At 35.7% G+C, this 20,180-nt stretch overlaps 1 protein-coding gene across 7 annotated transcripts in view; it reads left to right on the top strand.

Moving 5' to 3' along the window:
• Positions 1–20,180, top strand: part of LOC105454655 (protein bicaudal C homolog 1-B) — a 35,941-nt gene that overhangs the window by 11,264 nt on the left and 4,497 nt on the right. The window contains exons 1-12 of one of the 7 annotated variants that reach the window (XM_011697432.1): positions 3,503–4,344; positions 5,684–5,753; positions 11,710–11,789; positions 15,443–15,658; positions 16,276–16,515; positions 16,828–17,046; positions 17,304–17,604; positions 17,972–18,352; positions 18,829–18,930; positions 19,029–19,276; positions 19,540–19,768; positions 19,913–20,032. In XM_011697432.1, coding sequence (XP_011695734.1) covers positions 4,339–4,344; positions 5,684–5,753; positions 11,710–11,789; positions 15,443–15,658; positions 16,276–16,515; positions 16,828–17,046; positions 17,304–17,604; positions 17,972–18,352; positions 18,829–18,930; positions 19,029–19,276; positions 19,540–19,768; positions 19,913–20,032 — 2,212 coding nt within the window. In that variant the 5' untranslated portion in view covers positions 3,503–4,338. Of the gene's footprint in view, positions 1–3,502; positions 4,348–5,683; positions 5,754–9,885; positions 11,004–11,156; positions 11,553–11,709; positions 11,790–14,798; positions 14,948–15,442; positions 15,659–16,275; positions 16,516–16,827; positions 17,047–17,303; positions 17,605–17,971; positions 18,353–18,828; positions 18,931–19,028; positions 19,277–19,539; positions 19,769–19,912; positions 20,033–20,180 lie in introns of those variants that run through there. The other 6 variants (XM_011697431.1, XM_011697429.1, XM_011697436.1 and 3 more) reach the window with 6 other exon arrangements.

The following is a 20,180-nucleotide window of genomic DNA, read 5'->3' as shown; positions in this document are numbered from 1 at the left end:
TTTCTGAATTCAACTATTTCAAAAATTTGAAAATTTTTTAAAATTTTGAGTGGTGGAGTATTTTGTTTATATTTTCTTAAAACATTTGTTAAAAAATTTTTTCTTTACAACTTGAAAATACTCTTCAAACCGTACAACTTTTACGGGTCAGGTTGCTTTTTGCCCTAATCAAGTGAAAAGGATAGTTCACGAAACCATTGGCATGACATTAAGATAAGAATAAATCAACGAAAACACGGAGAAAACCTGTAAACTTGTTAGCATTTCCGACAATATTTGTGCCGAAAGAGAAAAACTTTTTTTTCTCAAAGGATATTTTACTTCTTAAATATGAGATTTCATATAAAAGAATATGTGTCTCTCAGATTTTTTGCATTCAAGATATTTCAAATCGAAGAAACAAATCGGTTCCAGACAATGACATGTCCATTGTCTGGAACCGATTTGTTTCTTCGATTTGAAATATCTTGAATGAAGACGTATGGGTATTGTAATCTTTTAACATTGTGAATTTGATATATGACATATTGACATATGAATCTTTCTACCTAGACTTTTAAGATTTGGAAAGAAGACGTGTTTACTCAGAGATAAGAAAAACTATTTAAGTAATTGTACGAACTAGGAAAGCTCATTTGTTGATTGAAATTTACAGATATTTCAATTAAAATGAGAGAAAAAAGGTTTTTATTATCTCTCAAGAAAAAAATTAAAAAGTGTGAAAGTGTTTCTTGCAGGTAATCCTTTGTGTATATTATTCTTTATATTGAGAATTCTAAAGACTAACTTCGGATATTTTTTAGTTTCGAATATTTATTCAAAAATCAACAATATAAAAATTTTTCGTTGCCAGATCGATTAATCACTTGGCAGGATGACAGATTTTAGGAAAAAAAAGACAAAAGTTAAATGATACAATGTTTCAGGACTTTGACAGTCGATTTTGCTCGACGAATAATCGATATAAATATAGTTGACAGAAACATTTGCTGCTACTACACGTTCAATGAAAGCGGATTTCGTAATCATATAATCAGTTACTTAATATTATAATAAAATATTTTTTCAGTAAAACTTATAACGGATGACTTCGACTTTGATATATGTACATATATTATAGAGAATTGATTTTTTAGTAATTTTGCTTTATCAACCAGATGATTTACTTTAATTCAGAAATTAATTCTCTGTAACATATACATATCAAAATCCAAGTCATCCGGGCTGTGTAAGTTTTTCTAATTGATTGAAAATTTTATATATATTGTAATATATAATGTAATATATATTACATACATAATATAATATATAACAATATATTACATACATAATATATAATAATACAATTACATATCACATGTATACGTCACAATTTTGGATCTATCACTTTCATCGATTCTTCGATTAAGGAAATGCTTTCGAAAATGTCATTCGAGTACTCCCGTATATCATTTTATCCTTGTTTATTAAATATTGAACAAGAATAAAATAATTCACGAGAATACTCGGGTGATGTTTTCGAACGTAGCAAAGTTAATGGAAAATCGAAAATGGCCCTTGACTAGTAAAACTACCCAATGACCAGCAGTTTACTTTGCGACACCTGCCTCCTATCAGCTTCGAGAGAAACGCCCTTTCGAAAAAAGAGCCGAATGAACGCTGGGTCGCTTTCGACCTGCAGAACACATAAAAGCAATGCTCACTTTCTTCACTTCAGTCCCCAAAGTTATTCAGTTAAGACGTATTTTCGTTGTGTCTGAGCTCTAACTGTGCTGTAGTAAGGAAAAAAAGACTTTTTTTCATAAAGATAGAATAGGTAATATACGAACCGCGGATATTTGTACTGATACAGTATCTACAGTGCCTGTTTGTATTATAACATTATTTTCGCATAACTTATACCTTGATTGAAGACGAAGAGCTGAAACGATATCTTGTAGCATGTATTTGTATCTGAACTATTGTTATTCAGTTTTTTCTACAAAACTGTATTTTATCTTTCCATTCATATTGTACGGTTTCTATGGTGTACAAATTGTAATTCTTGCTACGATTTTGGATTTCTTTTTAAAATTCGTCCTTTCCGAAATTAACCGAGATTTGGAGGTAAGTTTGTTATTTAAATCTTAATATTTAAATCTAGTAATTTAAATCAGGGTTGGAAAGTAACTCGTTACTTGTAACGAAGTTACAGTTACAGTTATTTTTTTTCAATAACTGTAACTTAACTTAGATTTTTTTAGTAACTAGTAACTAATTTAATAGTTACTTTTATAGTTACTTTATGTCAAATCGTCACTTTTGTGGATCAAAATTATGCAACACTTTCGCTCAATCATTTGTTGATTGAGCGAAAGTGTTGCATAATTTTGATAATCATAATGTTGATTGTAATTATGCGAAATATTTAAATGCTCATATTTAAATACGCGCATTACTTTTCTTTTGTAAATAAAATTATATAATATGTAAATCAGTCTGTTTTTATAATGCTAATGCTGTTCTATTAAAAGTACTGAAAAGTAACGATTCGTTACTTTTTGAGTAACTATAATTGCAACATGTTACTTTTCAGAATCGGTAACTTGTAACGGTAACTAGTTACTTTTTGAGAGATAAAAACTGTAACTAGTTACTTTTACAAAGTAACTTTCCCAACCCTGAACTTAATTAAGTAAAAAACAAACTTTGGACGATCCACGTTATTATTACCGAAGTCTAAAGGTTGTCGCGTATCATTAAGCACGCATGTTACCGCGAACGTCTCAACGGAATCATAAGATAATCGTATGTTTCATTAAGTTATTCTAGAATGCGGGAATATTCTGCAGTAATCGAGAAATATGTTTACAATGCGATTATATAAATTTGTACGTGGCGAATAAAAAAGTCAACATCTACTTTCTTATCTTTAATAAGTTTCAGAAAAGATTTCGAATTTTCTAAAAATTGTATAGATGCAATTTTTTTAACAGTGAGAATTAGCTACGCATTCTTCGACAAGTTTCTTCGACAAGTTTTGAAAATAAATTCACGAGAAAGTTTTGAGCCTTTTTAATTGAACTATTCTAACAGTAGATAGGTTCAACAATAGAAGTAGTCCTAAAAGCAATCGTCTTAAGAAAATTGACTAGGTCCAAATGTGGGGAAAACAGTCGATTGTGAATGACAGGTCACTTTTCTAGATTTAAAATGAATGGTTATATAGATAAAGCCTCCTATTGTAGACCAAGCATAAACGATCTCAACAACAACAAAAAATCAAAAGAATGAGATTTAACGTATTTGTCAGGCTGAAAGTGCACGTTTTTGTTTGAAAGATCTCTAACTTTCGAAGTTTGAATTTGTAAAGCAATAGAGGTACGTAAAGCTCTCAGGTGAGGAGGTGAAGAAAGGGAAGGTTCGCGCGCGGAGGCAGGGTCACGATGACGAGAGACACCAACATGGTGCGCAGTCAGTGAAGTCGCGACTGGTGGCGGGAGTTGGCGAACGTAGTGGGAGGCGATTCGACCGGACCGACCCGTTATATTATCTCGCGTTAGTCAGTTAGTCAGTTTCCTTTCGTGCCAGTGATCCCGCGGTGATCTTACGATTCGACGACGATGAGAATTCTGCCGTGAAAAAAAAATCCTGGCTCGAAATCGCGCGTTTGGCGGATGGATCCCGTGCCGCGGTTGTGAACAAGAACGAGAGGGGAAAAGTTGTATCGCGAGACGACTAAAATCGTAGTATTTGCAAAGTGATCCACATGCATCGAATCGCGCAGCGAAGTGAAGTAGAGTGATATAGAAAGCCGCCTGATAGACGTAATCAGGACTAGGAATCACGATCGGATCGATCGGTGGTGGTCTTCGACGTTGTAACAGTTGCAGAAGGCGCTTCGCGGCGTCGAATTCTCGCGTTGTCGCAGATCGCCGGATCTTTGACGAGATCGATTGTGCGAGGTCGACAAACTCGCGGAGACAATTACGTTGCGAGGTGGAACCCCGATCAAGTTAATTGGCGGCCGCGTGATCTTTTCCGGGATGTTTTATCGCGATCGACGGCGGCTGAAGTGAAAGTAAATCCGGCGTCTCTCGATTCATCCACGGTGCGATTAGCGTTTCAGTGCCTATATAGAATCCAGCCTAGTGACCCGTTATCGTTATCGTGAAAGTGATTCACCTCCCACTCTCGAAGTCGCACTGTGTTGCACGAGGCTTTTATAGATAAGTGATAACTGTGAAACGCACTCGTCTTTCTCGTGGGCACTTTACTGTCTTTTTTTTTCGTTTTCACTGCGAAGACCGAAGATCTTTTCGCAGCTGAACGTCGACAACTAAAGAATTGGCAACGAAAATGACCGTGGTAATAATAAATATTGTAATTCCGAATGAGAACTTTCAGTAGCTCGCATTGTAGTCGCTCGATTTTGAATTTTCTTCCTGTAAAGATTGCATGCAGCATTCTCAGTTAAAAAAAAAAGCGTTTTTAGCATACTTGTGGTATAGAGAGTTAATAATATTAAATGTTAGTTAATGATACTGAATTCTAATTGTTCTAGTTTAACAGCTGTACTTAAGTTGGAGAACTTAAGAACAGATGAAATTATCCCGAGTTCTATGATTTAGTTTAATTCATAGTTCAAGGCAGTCGAGTTTCTCTACGAAGCTAGAAGCTACGTGAGGAAGTTCACATCTAAAAATAGTAATCTTTTGTCTAAACTTAGATGTTACATGTAGACGTTTAATAATTCGACGAGGTAAAGACTCGAGCTAAAGATAGAAACTATATGTAGAAAAAATATTTTTATCCGCGATATGCGAAACTCTTTCATGTTACACGAAATCTTCGATAATTTTAGAACAAATTTCTTCTCGACGAAAATTCAGGGTCGTGTATTATTTGTTGCAATCTTTTTAAAAGTCTAATATTAAATATAATACTAATTAAGTAATATGTAGTTTGTGAGGTTGCAATTAAAGAGTTCTTTAAGAAAAAAATGATTCCATTATTTTCTGAAATTTTAATTATCTAAGACTTCTTGATAAATCTACTTAGGTTTCCATAAATCCTAAATTTTTCAATCTATTCCATTAATTAAAAAATTAATTAATTAATTAAAGAATACATTAATGATTTTTCTACTTTGCAATGCAAATTATATTTATGATTATTTCTTCATGATAAACGCACAGTTAAAGATAGACATGTTTATCTAACATTGGATGCTATGCATGTGTGTGCGAAAAATTAAATGTTCGAAAATTATATAAAAAATACAGCTAGCAAATTGAAAAATTTCGAGATGATAAGGATGAATGTTCCCAAAAAATGAATAACAACCAATGTATAACTTTGATAAGTAAAGGCTACGTGTTGAGGAGATTAAATATTCGCGAAGGTCACGTGGAGAGAAACCAAGATAATCTGAAAAATTGATAAGAAGCCTTAAACAATGAGTCATTAATCATCGGATAAATATTATACAGAAAATGAAGAATCTCCAATTCTAAAAAAGTATTAAAGATATCACATCGCTTGGTTTATAATTAATAAATAATGCGATAGTTAATAGTTATATGTAGAAAAAACGACACATGGAAAATATTTCAAAAATCTTAGGGATATTTTATAGCACTTTTGTATCTGAAAAAAATTATATTTGACGGTGCATAACGATAGCGATTTTACATTGTTGTAGGTTATGGAGAGAACAAACACTATCGTTACGTGGCCATCAAGACTGAAGATCGGAGCAAAGTCGAAGAAAGGTAAGCCAATCGACTTAATTATTTTAAAAGCGTTATTTGAATTACTTACTTTAGAAATGGTTTTGTAGTAGTAAATATCAGATAACTCTATCTAAAAGTAGTCAATAACAGATAACAATAGACAGTAGAAAATAGACATTTGTACTGTCGTATTGTATGTATAAATATTCTAGGCGAATTCTAGCTGAATCAGAAATTACTCTATAGGAATATAGGAATCTAAGATTTTAAGTATTATACCGATATAATAATCGAAATCAAATCTTTTCTGGCTACGTAAATTTGTGCAAGGGAGACGTAATTTGAACTTGGTATCATTACAATAGCGACACGGCATGATAATGGAATGCCTTTTAGCTTCATTAATATTAGCGAAAGTTTATCTGTGTTTCCTGACAAATAAAGACGTTGCGAGAGCAACGTTCTTTCTAAACTAAATGATTCATTTTTATCTACTTTAACACAATTGCACCGTCATCGTCGTCTGACATAAACAATATCCATTAACGAATGCAAACGCATGCACAAAATGTGATTAGACGGTGATATTCCTGTTTTTCATTCGATCCCGAGGTAACGTGCAACACAAATTCCAAGTGAATGGTATTGTCTAAAAATAACTGAATTATTTTTGAAATTATTAATATCGCGCGAAAGAGAGGAGAGACAGGCAATAATAAATCTCTTGAGAAATGACGTTTTCTTTTGTCGATCATTTGAAAATTAATCTAAAAGTATACATTGTACAAATCAAGGAAATAACTGTGTTTTTTTCTCGTAACAAAGAATAACTAATAGGCGCGCAAGCGGAAGCTATCGACAGCTCGAGGGCGACGCGGAATTCAGATTCGGTGTGTCGCGCGTCCTTGAAAGATTATACTCGCTAGGAGACGCAAAAATCATCTTTTACGATTCCCCGCGCGTTCCCCGCATTCGGACTCATGCGTAGTCGTGCGAATACGCGTTGTTCGCAGATTGCGTCAACTGTGAGTGGTCGGTCATGCCTCTTCGTCAGCTGACGTCTTGCGCACGTTGCTTTACGATCGCTATTTAAAGTTTCATCGCTGGCGCTGTAGAATCGTTGGTATATGCACGAAAAAAAAATTGCATGTCTCGTGGAAATCTTGGGATTAATTTTCGACCGACACAAATACTTACAGGAAAACTTTAAGATAAATTTTCGATTTAATTGAAATTATAGATTCAGTGTTCCAAAATTTTAGTAAAAGTTCCGTTCCATGATTTCTTGTAAAATTCCAATAGATATAATGAGATAAGCATAATTAATAAAGAGCATAGTTAAACAAAGAGTAGTGATTATTTTTATGCTTTGTAATATCATCTCGATGAAAAATATTCATTTGACATTCTATGAATTTTTAACGAGTCGCTAAAACTACCTATGATTCAAGAGATATTGAAATATGAACTTCAAAAAAAATAAAAAATATATATCGCTATAAAAATTCAAGGATTCTATAATAGATCGATAGATTTGCGTCTTAATTGATTATTCATTCACATCGTTTTTCACGTCGATTGTGAGATTATTTCGTCACTTATTTCACGATAAATAAATTACGTCGCGTAGATCGATCCAGTGCTCGCTCGTAAGGCTCGAAGCGGCGTCGTCGCCTCATGCGACCGGACCTTGTGGAAATTTTTCGGTGATTCATCCCTTCCTCGTGACCTAAACAGCTGTTGCATCTGCCTCTTCTCTCTCTCTCTCTCTCTCGCTTTCTTTTTCTTTATTTTGCAAATCCGATCGTCCGTGGTAAGCTATGTAATCTGATATAAATAAACTCACGTATTTTGTTGTTTTTTATGACTCGAGATTATCATTAGAATGTATGAATTATCTCGTACACATCCAGAAAAATGCGATACAGATGCATGATACAGATTATTGTGAGTCATTCACAAATTTCGTTATAGTCATTTTAATAATTTCTTGTATGTAATCATGGAAACGCCAATGACTAGCTAATGATAACGCAAGAGTCTGTCGTAAGAATATAAATTCACTATAGAAATTCACTTGCGGAATATTACTTGAATTTGATGTTTCATGCATATCAGCTATATGTCATACTTAATTTATGTTTATATAAATTGCTTTTTGTAAGCTACATAGAATGCTCTAAAATGATTGATATTATATGTGACAGCTCTAGCTGACTTGAAATAAATTTTTTTTCAATATGGTATTAAATTAATTAAATATTTACATATATCGAAATAAATTAAACAAAAAGTGATGACATTTTTATGAATCGTGTAACACGTGTAAATATATACAAAAATTTTTCTTCTTTATAATTATTCTATTCTCCTATTAAATTGTCACCTTCTTGTGAATTTTATTATAATAAAATTTTGATTAATGACTGGATTAATTTTAATATCGAAAGAAAGTCCAATCAAATTCTTTACGAGTAATTTCACAAATTGGTCAAATGATCTTTAATTGAAAAAACTTTAGTAAATATTCTATAAACTTTTATAGAGATATATATATATATTTCAATATGCGACTTCGCAGTTTATAAAAAAATCATCATTGGCAATAAGTACTCCAATCATAGATGTACTATTCGAAATGGAATTTGCATTTGAAGCAGCGAATGGATCAAATTGACATACATTATGCGCTCTTCAGGGTTAATAGATATTATCGAGTTATCTTCCCCGTGTCGCGCGATAGGATATCACCTTGCGATTTGACCTGCTCTCGAAGCCGTCGTTGTGAATTTTGCGCAGCGATATCAGCGGGATTCTAGCCCAGCCTAACTAACCGGATAATTGTCTGTGATCGAATTAAGCGTCAATCAGTATCATGGCAGCCGCTCTAATTCTTCATTGCGCGAAGATGTTGATGTGCCGCGAGTCACGTAAGCCACATGCTACTCTTCAAATGATAAGACTACACATAGCTTTTTTTCCTTGCGGGCGTCTATAACTACACTATGAAAAACTTTAATGACTATTATTTAGCATATAATATTTTTTTTCTCTTACGGGTGTGTTTATAACTACGATGAAAAATTTTAATAACTGTTATTTAGCATATAATATTTGTGCCTGGATTAGATAGTAATCATATCTTACATACAGCAAATCTATGCAGTATATAATAAACATAGAAATAAAATCGAAAAATGTATATTTCACGATCACGATGGAATCAATAAAAAAAATGAATTTTATATAAATTTAATTATATAAACTATATTTACACAATTTTTATTACAACGAATACAATTTTATTAAACAAAATGATAGAGTAAATTTTGTATCTGTTAAATTTTACATGGAGAAGTCCAACATAAAGAATGAAATAGATAAAGAGATAAAAAGCTTAGATTTCGAAAAATTAGAGCTGTAATTATTTCTCAATAAATTGCCAGTTTTCTGTTTGCTCGTCGCATCACGGTTATACTTAGTCAACAGATATTGAACGATGCGTGTTTGCGAAGTAAAGAATAAAATTCAAAAACCAGATATCGCGTGACTTCGCAATGTTGCTGTTTCATCAAATTATCTAACTGGTTTTATTTCCGACTGAGATCGAGGAAATTCAGGATTATCATAAGATTGCGAGAAAGTCTTTTGCTTAAATTCATTACAGAGCATTAGCTTTACAGAGCATAGATTCCTCTTGGGAATAGAGTAGACGAACGCAAAGATATAAAACAATAGCATAAAAAGACAAATGTGAAAATTATCCTTTATTAGAAATGCCACTTTCTTTACTAAATATTATTTATCAAAAGACTGATAATTAAAAATAATTTGAAAATACGATAATTATTAAATTTCAACGTATCCAGACACACAAATATAATATTTTTTCTCAAATGAGTTATAGCTTTTCCACGCTTCGTTATTATCGTGATTCATTCCTCGTATATTTCGTTATCATTGTTTTCCTTGCGATCTCTTCGTACGTGAATTTATCGCGAAGTATAGCGATATACACATTTTATTAAGGAATACCTTGTATCATTTAGATAATCGGCCGAGCCTCCGGCACCTGCCCCTCTCTCGTTGCCGCAACGGCAGCCGACACTCCTTATCGCTTTGTGCAAACAGGATTCATCTACTTTCTATGCTCGGCGCGGCTAAAGAGGTCAGGTCAGGCCTCGAAGCACACTCGAAGAGTCCGCGTGCTACCGTCGCGTCGCATCGCGTCGCGTCGATTCTAAAAATAATCCAGGATTGTGCCCGCGAGGACTGATAGATAATCGCACTAATGCTGCATTTCCTAGGCGCCATGATCCAAGCGCTCATGATCGTGACAGAATTTGATCGGGTTTCGATTTTTAAAAGCGCATTATTATTTAGCGTTATTTTCCACGGTATCTCTTACATAATTGCTGCGGGAGAGATAAGAAGCATGAATTTTACGACGCAGATGATATGATATCGTTGTTTTGATTGCAAAGTTCCGAAAGCTGTGAAGTGTTTTTCCTTCCTCACGCAGAGGATTCTTTCGTTCGGGAATAGAATTCGATTCAGTGCACAGTGCCAAAAATCTCAAAACGATTCTCAATTCTACTGCATGGAAAATGTCACTAAAACAACGATGATACTTCAACAATCGAATATTCGAACCAATTTCTGTTGAAGCAAATCCACTTGAGATTAATTTAAAATTAAGATCTCATTATCCATTTGTGCGTCGGAACATTTTAATGTTCAAAGAGGAAAAATGAAAAGTAAAAAAAATTATATAACCAGGTCACCAATGAAATTTTCATCGAGGAAATATCGATTCCTTTTATTACAATTCACATTTTACAAGTAGTCATTTTTAAACGTATCAATGAATCATAGTTTCCTATTTTGCGCGTATTCATCTATTTATATTTAATGATTCCTAATTCTTAATAATCAAGTAAATGAATTATTGAGTCTTGTTCACATGCGTGATAAGGATCGACTAGCCTAACGTGCACGTGCGATTATTATGCAGCGTCAATGACGCGTCATCGCACTCGACTTTGAAACACTGTTGTGCAGTCGAAGGTCTCGCGTTCAGGAAAAAGCAAGCGTTGCGCTTTGCGAATACTAAGATTGACTTCAAAGTAGCTATCGATTGACATCGGGTTTTCCGCAATCGCCAGCGGCGTCTTTCCGTCTTCCGGGCCCCGCGTAATTTCTCTCGAGGATCACATTAAAATCATAGAACAAACCCTCTGCCAATAATCTTCCTGACAACGCTATTTCGTTGACATCAAGATTGATCGAGTATGTATACAGCGACATATATTCGTCCCACGCACATCGACGTTTTGCGTATCGTCTATAATGCATATCCAATATTTTCACTGAACTTCGGTGTAACTGTCCCTTCGCTATAGACTGGCGATGTCTTTGGTTAACGTACGTCTGCGTCACGCGGTGAGTTCGTCGACCTTTGTAAGGGAACAATTTCATCCAGTTTTGCGGATATTTTGCTTTCAAATCGTAACAAACCGAAAATTTCTGACGGTACACAAACGACATCGATGGATGTTTACGCCGGTGGACACATGTTCGGTGTCGGTCAAACTCGGTATATCGACGAAAGCGTCGTCGGCGAAATTCTTTTCGGTAGTTTCCGATGTAACCCAATTTGCCTGAGGTCCTCGCTACATTATAGTCAATCCGAAAAAATACGGGCGGAAGATACACTTGGAAAATATTTCAAAAATATATTGTTTTAGGAAGACTCCGTCCGTATTTCCTGAGAGATGCAGTTTGTTTGTGAAGACGGAAGCTGTTATTTCGGATTAATCGCTTATTTTCCCGAGCAGTGTACGAAGTTTAGTCGTGTAACGTGTAATTAACGGGGTCAATTATAATTGATTGCCCGGTATAATAAAGGCGTGACTCGCGCCGCCTTTCGTGTTCCCTTATTACTCCCACGCACGATGGTCACCGTAATTCAATTTTCTGCCTTTTTTTTTTGCAGATCCGCATATAAAAGTCGCGGGACGACCAGATAATGTACGCTTGGCGAAGGAGAAGATAATGGAAATTCTGGACACACGAGTAAGTCATATATACATATTACATATATATTCCCACCCGGTATATTGATAAGATCCAATTTGCGTTAAAGATCATTTCACAATGCTGTGAGATTATGGTAAGAAACGGGAAATAATCTGATGAAACTGTTTGGTATTTAAGAATATAAGTTGTAAATAAATAGGATTGAAAGGAACGCGATAAACTTCGAAAGAAACTGGTAAGCTATATATCGCTAATCGAGAATGCAAATATGGTGAGCAATTAATGCTCTTTTTTTACGAGTGAGGAGGGGGGGGACAATCGAATTTTGTCGGCAAGCAAAATTCCCACGAAGAAGTGTGTCAGCGCGTAACGGGAATTTATCGAATATTTAAACTGCAAATATCGAACGATTCTAGAGGTCTTTTCCTACTTACGGTGCAATGTTATATCGTAGTTGGCGCAATTGCCAATCGTCTTGCAATAAAGGAAACGACGATTGCACGAAGTATGACTCGTGCACCAGCGAATGCAAGGACGTGTGCCTATTAGTATCAGTTATCAGTAAGTGCGGCATGGGCGATTACCGATTTCGATTGCGACATGGGAGAACGACCATATGTCCCTTTTTTTTTCAAGTGTCACGTCATCTGCGATAAAAATTAATAACGGCATTGAATTTATATCGAATCGGAGATGCTATCAGTTATCATATGTTAAATATTGCATAATTTACACACAGTCACACTTATAAGGATGTAGTCGTAACTATGTATCAAAACAAAGTGTAGGTCAAGATGATAAAGAACAGATAAATTTTTTTTATCATATACACTTTCGAAAGTTTCGCTTTCAACGTGTAAATAGTACGGTAAATAATAAATAAATATTAATCAGGAGACGCGGTAGCGTCACCCGCCAAGTATATTTTTTCACTACACGGTCAGGAAATATTTTTTAAATATTATAATAAATATTAAATTAAATTTAAATTTATTTGATTGTGAATGAAAGCATCAGCGACACTGTCAATGTTTAATTCGACGGCGTTTGATCATCGTTAGACTTTCAGACTGACTCCTTCGACTTGCATCTTTTCTCCGACTTTGTGCATGTTTCTACTTAATTATTAGATGCGTGTTGCAAGCAAAAAAAGTCGAGGAAAATAGGCCGTGAAGAAAGGAGGCGAAAGACGCGGAAAAAACGTGTTCTATATTTATACGCCGCTGTTTGCGATCACGAACTCTCAGGCGACAAAGCGAATCGGCACGTTTAGAAGTCGAAGTGCTATGCAGAAGGAAAGAGAGAGAGAGAGAGAGAGAGAGAGAGAGAGAGATGTCGCAAAGCAATGAGAATATCTCGAATCTCTTGAATATTGAATATCTTGATTATTCGATTGATCAGACGATTAGCGCACTCGCTTTCTTAAAAACTGAGGAAACAAATCTTGAAGAGAAGGAAATTTAAATTAAATTAAATTAAACTTGAGATTAAATCGTCTGGAAAATTTTATTTCTATCACGGTTTTGTTGAAAGATCTAAACATTTTGCTAAATACAGATCTGAAAATAATTTTTTATTGAATCATCAAAATAATTTATTGGAATATTAAAACTGATAAGCATTGCTATAAAACAATGTTTTGATATTCTAGCAATTATTTTGATTATTGAACAAAAATTATTTTCAGATCTGGATTCAGCAAAATTGTTCTTTCCGTGTATTAATATTTGAAAACTAGGTCAAATTTTTGGTCAAATTTCATTTCCGTGATTTTAAAATTTATTACTTTCTGACGTTATTAGAAAAGCAATTTGGATGAATGTTACACCGAATCTCTCGTTCGCGTATTCTCGTATCATCGAACATCCCCTAGTTCGAAAAAAGTCGCATCGTCGCGGCGAAATGTCGTCGGCCAGTCCCGTTACCGTTAAATCACGAGACGGCAGGCGAACCGGACTTGTCGTTTTATGCCAGCCATACCGGGCGTACCGATCGATTCCTGTTACTTTGTCGAATGTACATTCCGACGTGCGCGCGTTCCAGAGACAGTGCGCGAATACACGGAGGCAGAAGCGGGGTGAGGAAGGACGTGTGAAAGGAACACGTATGTACCTTCGCCGAGAGAGCGAACGTGGATAAAATTCTGCGCTCGGGCACGGGAATTCGCGCCGTCCTTCCTCCTCCACTTCCTCGTGCGATTTGCGTGATCTACTCTCGCAATTGCAATCGCGACAAGTGCACGGACATTTTAAAATAGACGTCATGCTTTGCGTCAAGCATGCAAAAGTGGCGCGACAGCGACACTTGTATATATAGCGTTAATTACGGATCGCGAATGGCGCGTAAATAGCGCAATGATATTTATAGAGCTCACGTCGGACACGTGCGTGGATATTCAATATCTTTTCGACGCCAACGCCCAGGATGTCGACGTCCTGACTTTCGAAATCGCAGTCGCATCTGTCTGGTTACGTTCTCGAAATCATGCTGAATATCTAAATAATTGGCGAAATAAGATGGTAGGAACATTGTGGTTCTTTCTTTTTTTATCATTTACATATGCTTGCGAATTCGTTTAACACCTATGTGAAACATCCTTATATTCGTATGTGACCTGTTGTGTGTGTAAATTATGATATTGTCTGAATTTTGTACAGTAGAATTTAATCAAGTATAAGAACTACAAATTTTCGTCGGATTTATTCACACCGTCTTATTTTTCTTACCGCGAAGAGTTTGTCTAGTTCAAGTCTTACAAATATCTTTTTACGTTCGCAAGTGTCACAGCATTACAAAGCGTTTGAGATTTTGGTCGCTCGGCTTCGGTCGCGAGTGAGGCGATACGACGACGACGAATCGTTGTACGGTTCAGGAAGGAGTTCCTGAAGTCGCACGACGGCGGATCGCGCGACGTTATCGCGTGACTTTATGTAACATTCAGCCACACGATATCTAAAGTTGCGCGCACGAGTCGTTCCGCGGCGGGTCGGCGATATGGTCCGAGGAACTCACGCACGTAAAATCGACGATCTCGAAGTTGGTAGAAATACAGAGTGTAACGAATGTAAATTGCCGGAGAAGAGAGATTACATTCGCGCGGAATGTAATGCGAACGTAAATAAGCCGAATGAATAAATACGTAGGAGATGTTATCAGCGGAAGATTCGCACTTTCTCTCGGTAGCTGATTTCTTGGTATAGTGATACGGAATGACTCTTTTATGTACATAAACATTTTATCCAAGTACCTGCTAATAATTTGGTAGGAACGTTCTGGTTTCTTATGAATTCTTAATAATATCAATAAAACTTCAATTTTTATCAAAGCGAGTCTTATCTAGATTATCTTCAGCGATAATTTCAACAGAGATAATCATTGATGTTATTTTAATTTTCTACATTTCAACTGATAATACCAGATTCCGAATTAAATTTTTTAATTTTTGATAATTATATATATAATTAGAGACGTTTGATAAAAGAGATTTTCATTTTCTAATTATTATTAATCTTAATTTTATCGAGATAACAGACTGCGTTTATCTAATATAAGTAGCAAATGTCTAATTTCTCGCAGTAACGGAATCAAGGATGTTTAGAAATTGATCAAAATAATCGAAACTAATTGTATTAATCGGCGATAAAGATTGCAAGTATGGTATATCAATTCGAATACAACTTGATTTTCAGCAAAGCAATAGAGTGACCATGAAGTTGGACGTTAGTTACACCGACCATTCGCACATCATCGGCAAGGGCGGCCTGACGATTAAACGAGTGATGGAGGAAACTGGCTGTCACATCCATTTCCCAGACAGCAATCGTAGCAATCATCAAGACAAGAGCAATCAGGTCTCCATCGCTGGCGAGATGGAGAACGTCGAACGCGCCCGTGCTCGTGTTAGGGTAAGATTTCTCGTATTAAACGCGTGTCAAGGATATCTCAGAAGACGTATAATTTTAACGCTTGGTATTCACTCTATGTGAATACCGGATACCAGCGATTGAACTAGCATTCGATAAAAACAACATGACTTCTCTCGGATATCCACAGTATTTGTATTCGATGCGATATCGAAGATTTCATGCTACAATTGCAGGACGTTATTACATTTCGAGACAAGACAAAACTTCTTATTTCTCAATTAATTGAACGTCGCGTTAATTGAGAATTTCTATTTTAAGCTTGGGTACCAAGAATTTTTATTGTTAATTTTTATTGTGTTAAATAGTGTGTGTTATGCGATGAAATAAAAATTTCTGGTCGAGGGTAAAAAAAGTATTGTAATAGGCGACTTTCGGGAGATCCTATTTAAAAGTGGGTCAGGAACGGACAATGAACGAACAGCGAACGTTAACGAATGTTCTGTTTGTATGGTAATAAAAGTGTCTCCCTCGAATTTTCATTAGCAAAAATTTGCATTCGCTATTCGTTCGTTTTTAATTCGCGCCTCATGTATCACCAATCTCAAAAACGAAATGACGTTCGAGGAACATCGACTTACGTCCCATGTCTTTTTTAGAATCTGACGCCTCTGATCTTTTCCTTCGAGCTGCCTATAATGGGCGCCTCGCAGAGCATGCCAGACTGCACCTCGCCGCACGTGGTGAAGATACAAGAGAAGTACAACGTACAGGTGATGTTTCGCACAAGACCGAAGCTGCACGCCACCCTGGTGGTTGTCAAGGGATGCGAGTGGGAGGTTGCCCAAGTCAAAGAAGCGACGTATCTGCTGATTCGTTATATGTGCAAAAATCTAGCTGTGAGTAGCAAGAATAATCGAGAGATCAACTGACTTGTTTAGTCAACAACTTGAAAAAAATGAATCTTAAACTTTTGAAAATTAAATCTGGAATTTTTTTCGGCTTATAAAAATAGTTTCATTCGATCACTGCAGTAAATTTTTCTTTAATGTTTCCTAGCTTGACATTAAAAAATATCCATATATATCGCATTGATTTGTCGCTTTCTTATTTTTTTATCGAAGAGTCGATGTGAAAAATTGTACTTTTGCTTTTATAAAGTCCTGTTCTTTATTCTGAAATCAATATCTTTTGCATATTTCTTGTCACAGAGTCAAATCCAAGTACAAATGTCGATGGAGATCTCACCCCAACACCATAGTATCGTGTTAGGGAAACAGAGTAGCAATCTGAAGATGATAATGCAGCGTACCGCCACACAAATTATGTTTCCCGATGCCGGCGATCCGAATATACCCAGTCTCAAAAAGAGTAACGTCACTATTACTGGCGACATAAACAATGTTTACTTGGCCAGACAGCAATTAGTGGTAAGTTGATATGTTTATACATACGGCTCTCTATTAATCTAAAATTTTATCTCTTCTCCTTCTAAACATATATTACGATTATATAATATATAAAATAATCAGGACTTAAAGTGTCAAAATATTTCTACTTTACGCTTGATTGTGAAATAACTGTACATATGTTACGTGTTTCCTTGCCACAATTTGATTTTCTGTAAATTTTATTAATAATAGCTGTGCTCTATGTGATATTAACGTGACGATAATTGCGTGTTTAGGGCTCGTTACCACTGGTACTTATGTTCGATCTGCCGGAAGACTCTATGACCGCTTGCGTGGATACCGAAAAGATCTCCCAGCTCATGCAATCTTTGGACGTGTTTATCAACGTTCGTCACAAGCCGAAGCAGAGTACGCTTTCCGTGATTATCAAGGGAATCGAGAGGAAGGCCAGTAATATTTACAAGGCGCGGAAGCAGTTGCTGGGGCTGGACGAGCCCACAGTTGTCGCCGATATACCAGTCACTTATCACATTCCGAATGCTGGCAATGTTTTCCAAAGCAATTCCAATAACGATAGTGAGTGTTGTTCGTCGAATCGCTCGTAATCGGAAAGAAATGCGATATCGTTGAATAGATAGATGTGGCAATCGAACCATATCGCACGACACAGATTTCTCTGCGATTCCTTCAATAAATTCATTAACTTCTTTCAAGTAAATCTTTCGATTTTAATGCAATTTTTGTAATTTAGTAAAATCGAATTTTTATTTCGACATGTATTTTCGAATTAATAATTTCGAATTAATTAAAGAAGAATTTTAGAAAAGACGAAATAATTAGTTCCACTATATGTTTCTTTCTTTTATTATGTGTGCACGTTTTTTTTAAATTATTATTTTATATTCTGTTTCAATATTAATACAAATTTTTAATATTCAATTAGGTCCCACTAATAATCTGATCAGCGGCGTACAAGAAAACTTCTCGAGCATGTTAAATGTGAACACGCAAAATTCGCCGTACTGCGTGTCGCCGATTTCACACTCGCCGAATTCTCTGGGACTATCGTCACACTGGAGCCTCGCTCATCATTATATTCCGTCGATGTGTCCGTATCCCTACTCTCATTTGAATCACCTGCTGACGACACAACACATGCTGCACAACAACATGATGGGAACTTCTCATGGGCCCCATGGATTATCGAACCATGTGTTGCCTCCCGGTATCGGAGCGTTTCACCATAACAACGTACCGACCAACTTTTCCGGTCTCCACGGTTTGAACGCTAATTCGATGATGGATACTAAAGACGGTAGCAGTGGTGAGTAGTCCCCCGATTTATTCTACGCGAATTTCTATGTTTTCATTTTTCTTACGAATTTAATTACTCATTTAATTCTTTAATTACCACATTTTTTCTACTATTTTCACGACAAAAATATAAAACTTTTATAAAACAGAAAATCTTAAATACGCGTAGCATTATTTAATCTAGATTTTAAAAGATGTGAGAAAGTTGCGCATATATATTTATAAAAATATCCCATTTCAATAGTTTAAACTTGAATTTGAAAATATTTTACTATATAAAAATAAATTAAAAGATACCAAAATAGAAAAAAATTTTTAATAAAAAAATTGTAAGATTGGCAGTCATTAATATGTGTTTACTTTAATTAGTTATTATTATTAGTATTTTAGATCTTTTATATTATTTTCGTTGTTATATTATTTTTATTTGAGACCATATTACAAGATGCATCAAATTTGATTTTTATGTAACGAATTTATTTGCAGCTTATTCTTCGCTGAGCAGCGTTTCTAGCTCTTTATCTAGTCCCGCCATTAGTCCTCGTAATATTTCACCAGTCAATCCTACGGACGCTAATACTAACTTAGGTAAGTCTAACGTTTCGAGAAGCCAACGATCTATACAATTATTAATCGATTATTATCTACTATTTACAAGTTAAATAAACATTCCTTTTTCCTCTCAGCGGATCTATCGAGCATGTTGTCGGATTTACCGGTCACCGATCGACGTGCACCTGGTTGCGAGAAGAAATCACTCGAGATAGCTGCGCAGCAGAATTTCACGCCCTTCGACTACGAGCAGAAAAAGTTGCTGGCCACAAAGGCTATGCAGAATAAATCAGGCAACGATTTCCGCGTGCCAACGTCTGCTTGGTCCGGTTACGGTCTCAGCCAAAGTATTCCGCCCATAACTACGAGTGACTTAAGCAAGGTAATTATCGAATTTCTTCGACATATAAAAAATAATCAAATCGCGATATCTCCGAAATTTAGAAGAATAAAATCTACCAAAGATTCATATTGATGTTTGCGGTTTTAGATTATTCAAAAAAAATATATGTAATTTTCTTGAAATATTTGAAATGAGTAGGTAACTGACGATAGTTATCTAATAAAATCTGTAATTTCTTAGCTAGAATTAAGAATAATTATTAAGGATATTGAGACATTGACGCCGAAATTTTTTGGACGCAGGAGCTAGCGCATCCTTCAGACTTGTGGAATGAACCAACCACGCCGGTATTCAGAACCGAGATGGATTTCGGTAGTATTATCTCGAGCAAAGACCGCGTGGGACAGATCGGGATGGCCTCAAATTATATGGACCATACGCCGACCTCCCATTTGAACAAAATTACGTCGTCCCATCGTTTCAACGATCTGAGCAGCATGTTGACTAGCATCGGCTTGGATAAGTATATACGTGAGTATGATCGAATTACAAATCTACGTCTAGTAATTGCACGCCATTCTATTGAGTGCCATTGCTTTGCTTTTATTTTATTTTATGCTTTTGCTTGAAAAAATTGAAACACAGCACCGCTTTTCTTTCTTTTCATTCGCCTAGGCCTGTTCACATCTCACGAGGTGGACATGGCCACGTTTCCTTCCCTGACAGAGAAGGACCTTTGCGAAATTGGAATTACCGCATGGGGTGCGAGGCGCAAAATAATGCTATTAATATCTGGTACGTAAAACTTTGCACGCATGGGCGGCTTAACGAATTTCGAGCTGCCTAATTAAATGGATTTTTTCATAATATAAACAGCAAAAACAAAGATTTTGAGGAAGCTGATCTTTGCATTTTGTCAACCACTACTGTCACTGCTATGGGA

This window comes from Wasmannia auropunctata, unplaced genomic scaffold, assembly GCF_000956235.1.
Source record: "Wasmannia auropunctata unplaced genomic scaffold, wasmannia.A_1.0 LD335977.1, whole genome shotgun sequence".
In the NCBI taxonomy this organism is placed as follows: domain Eukaryota; kingdom Metazoa; phylum Arthropoda; class Insecta; order Hymenoptera; family Formicidae; genus Wasmannia; species Wasmannia auropunctata.
The sequence above is the reverse complement of the archived record's forward strand: the minus strand, read 5'-3'. Positions and strand labels throughout refer to the sequence as shown.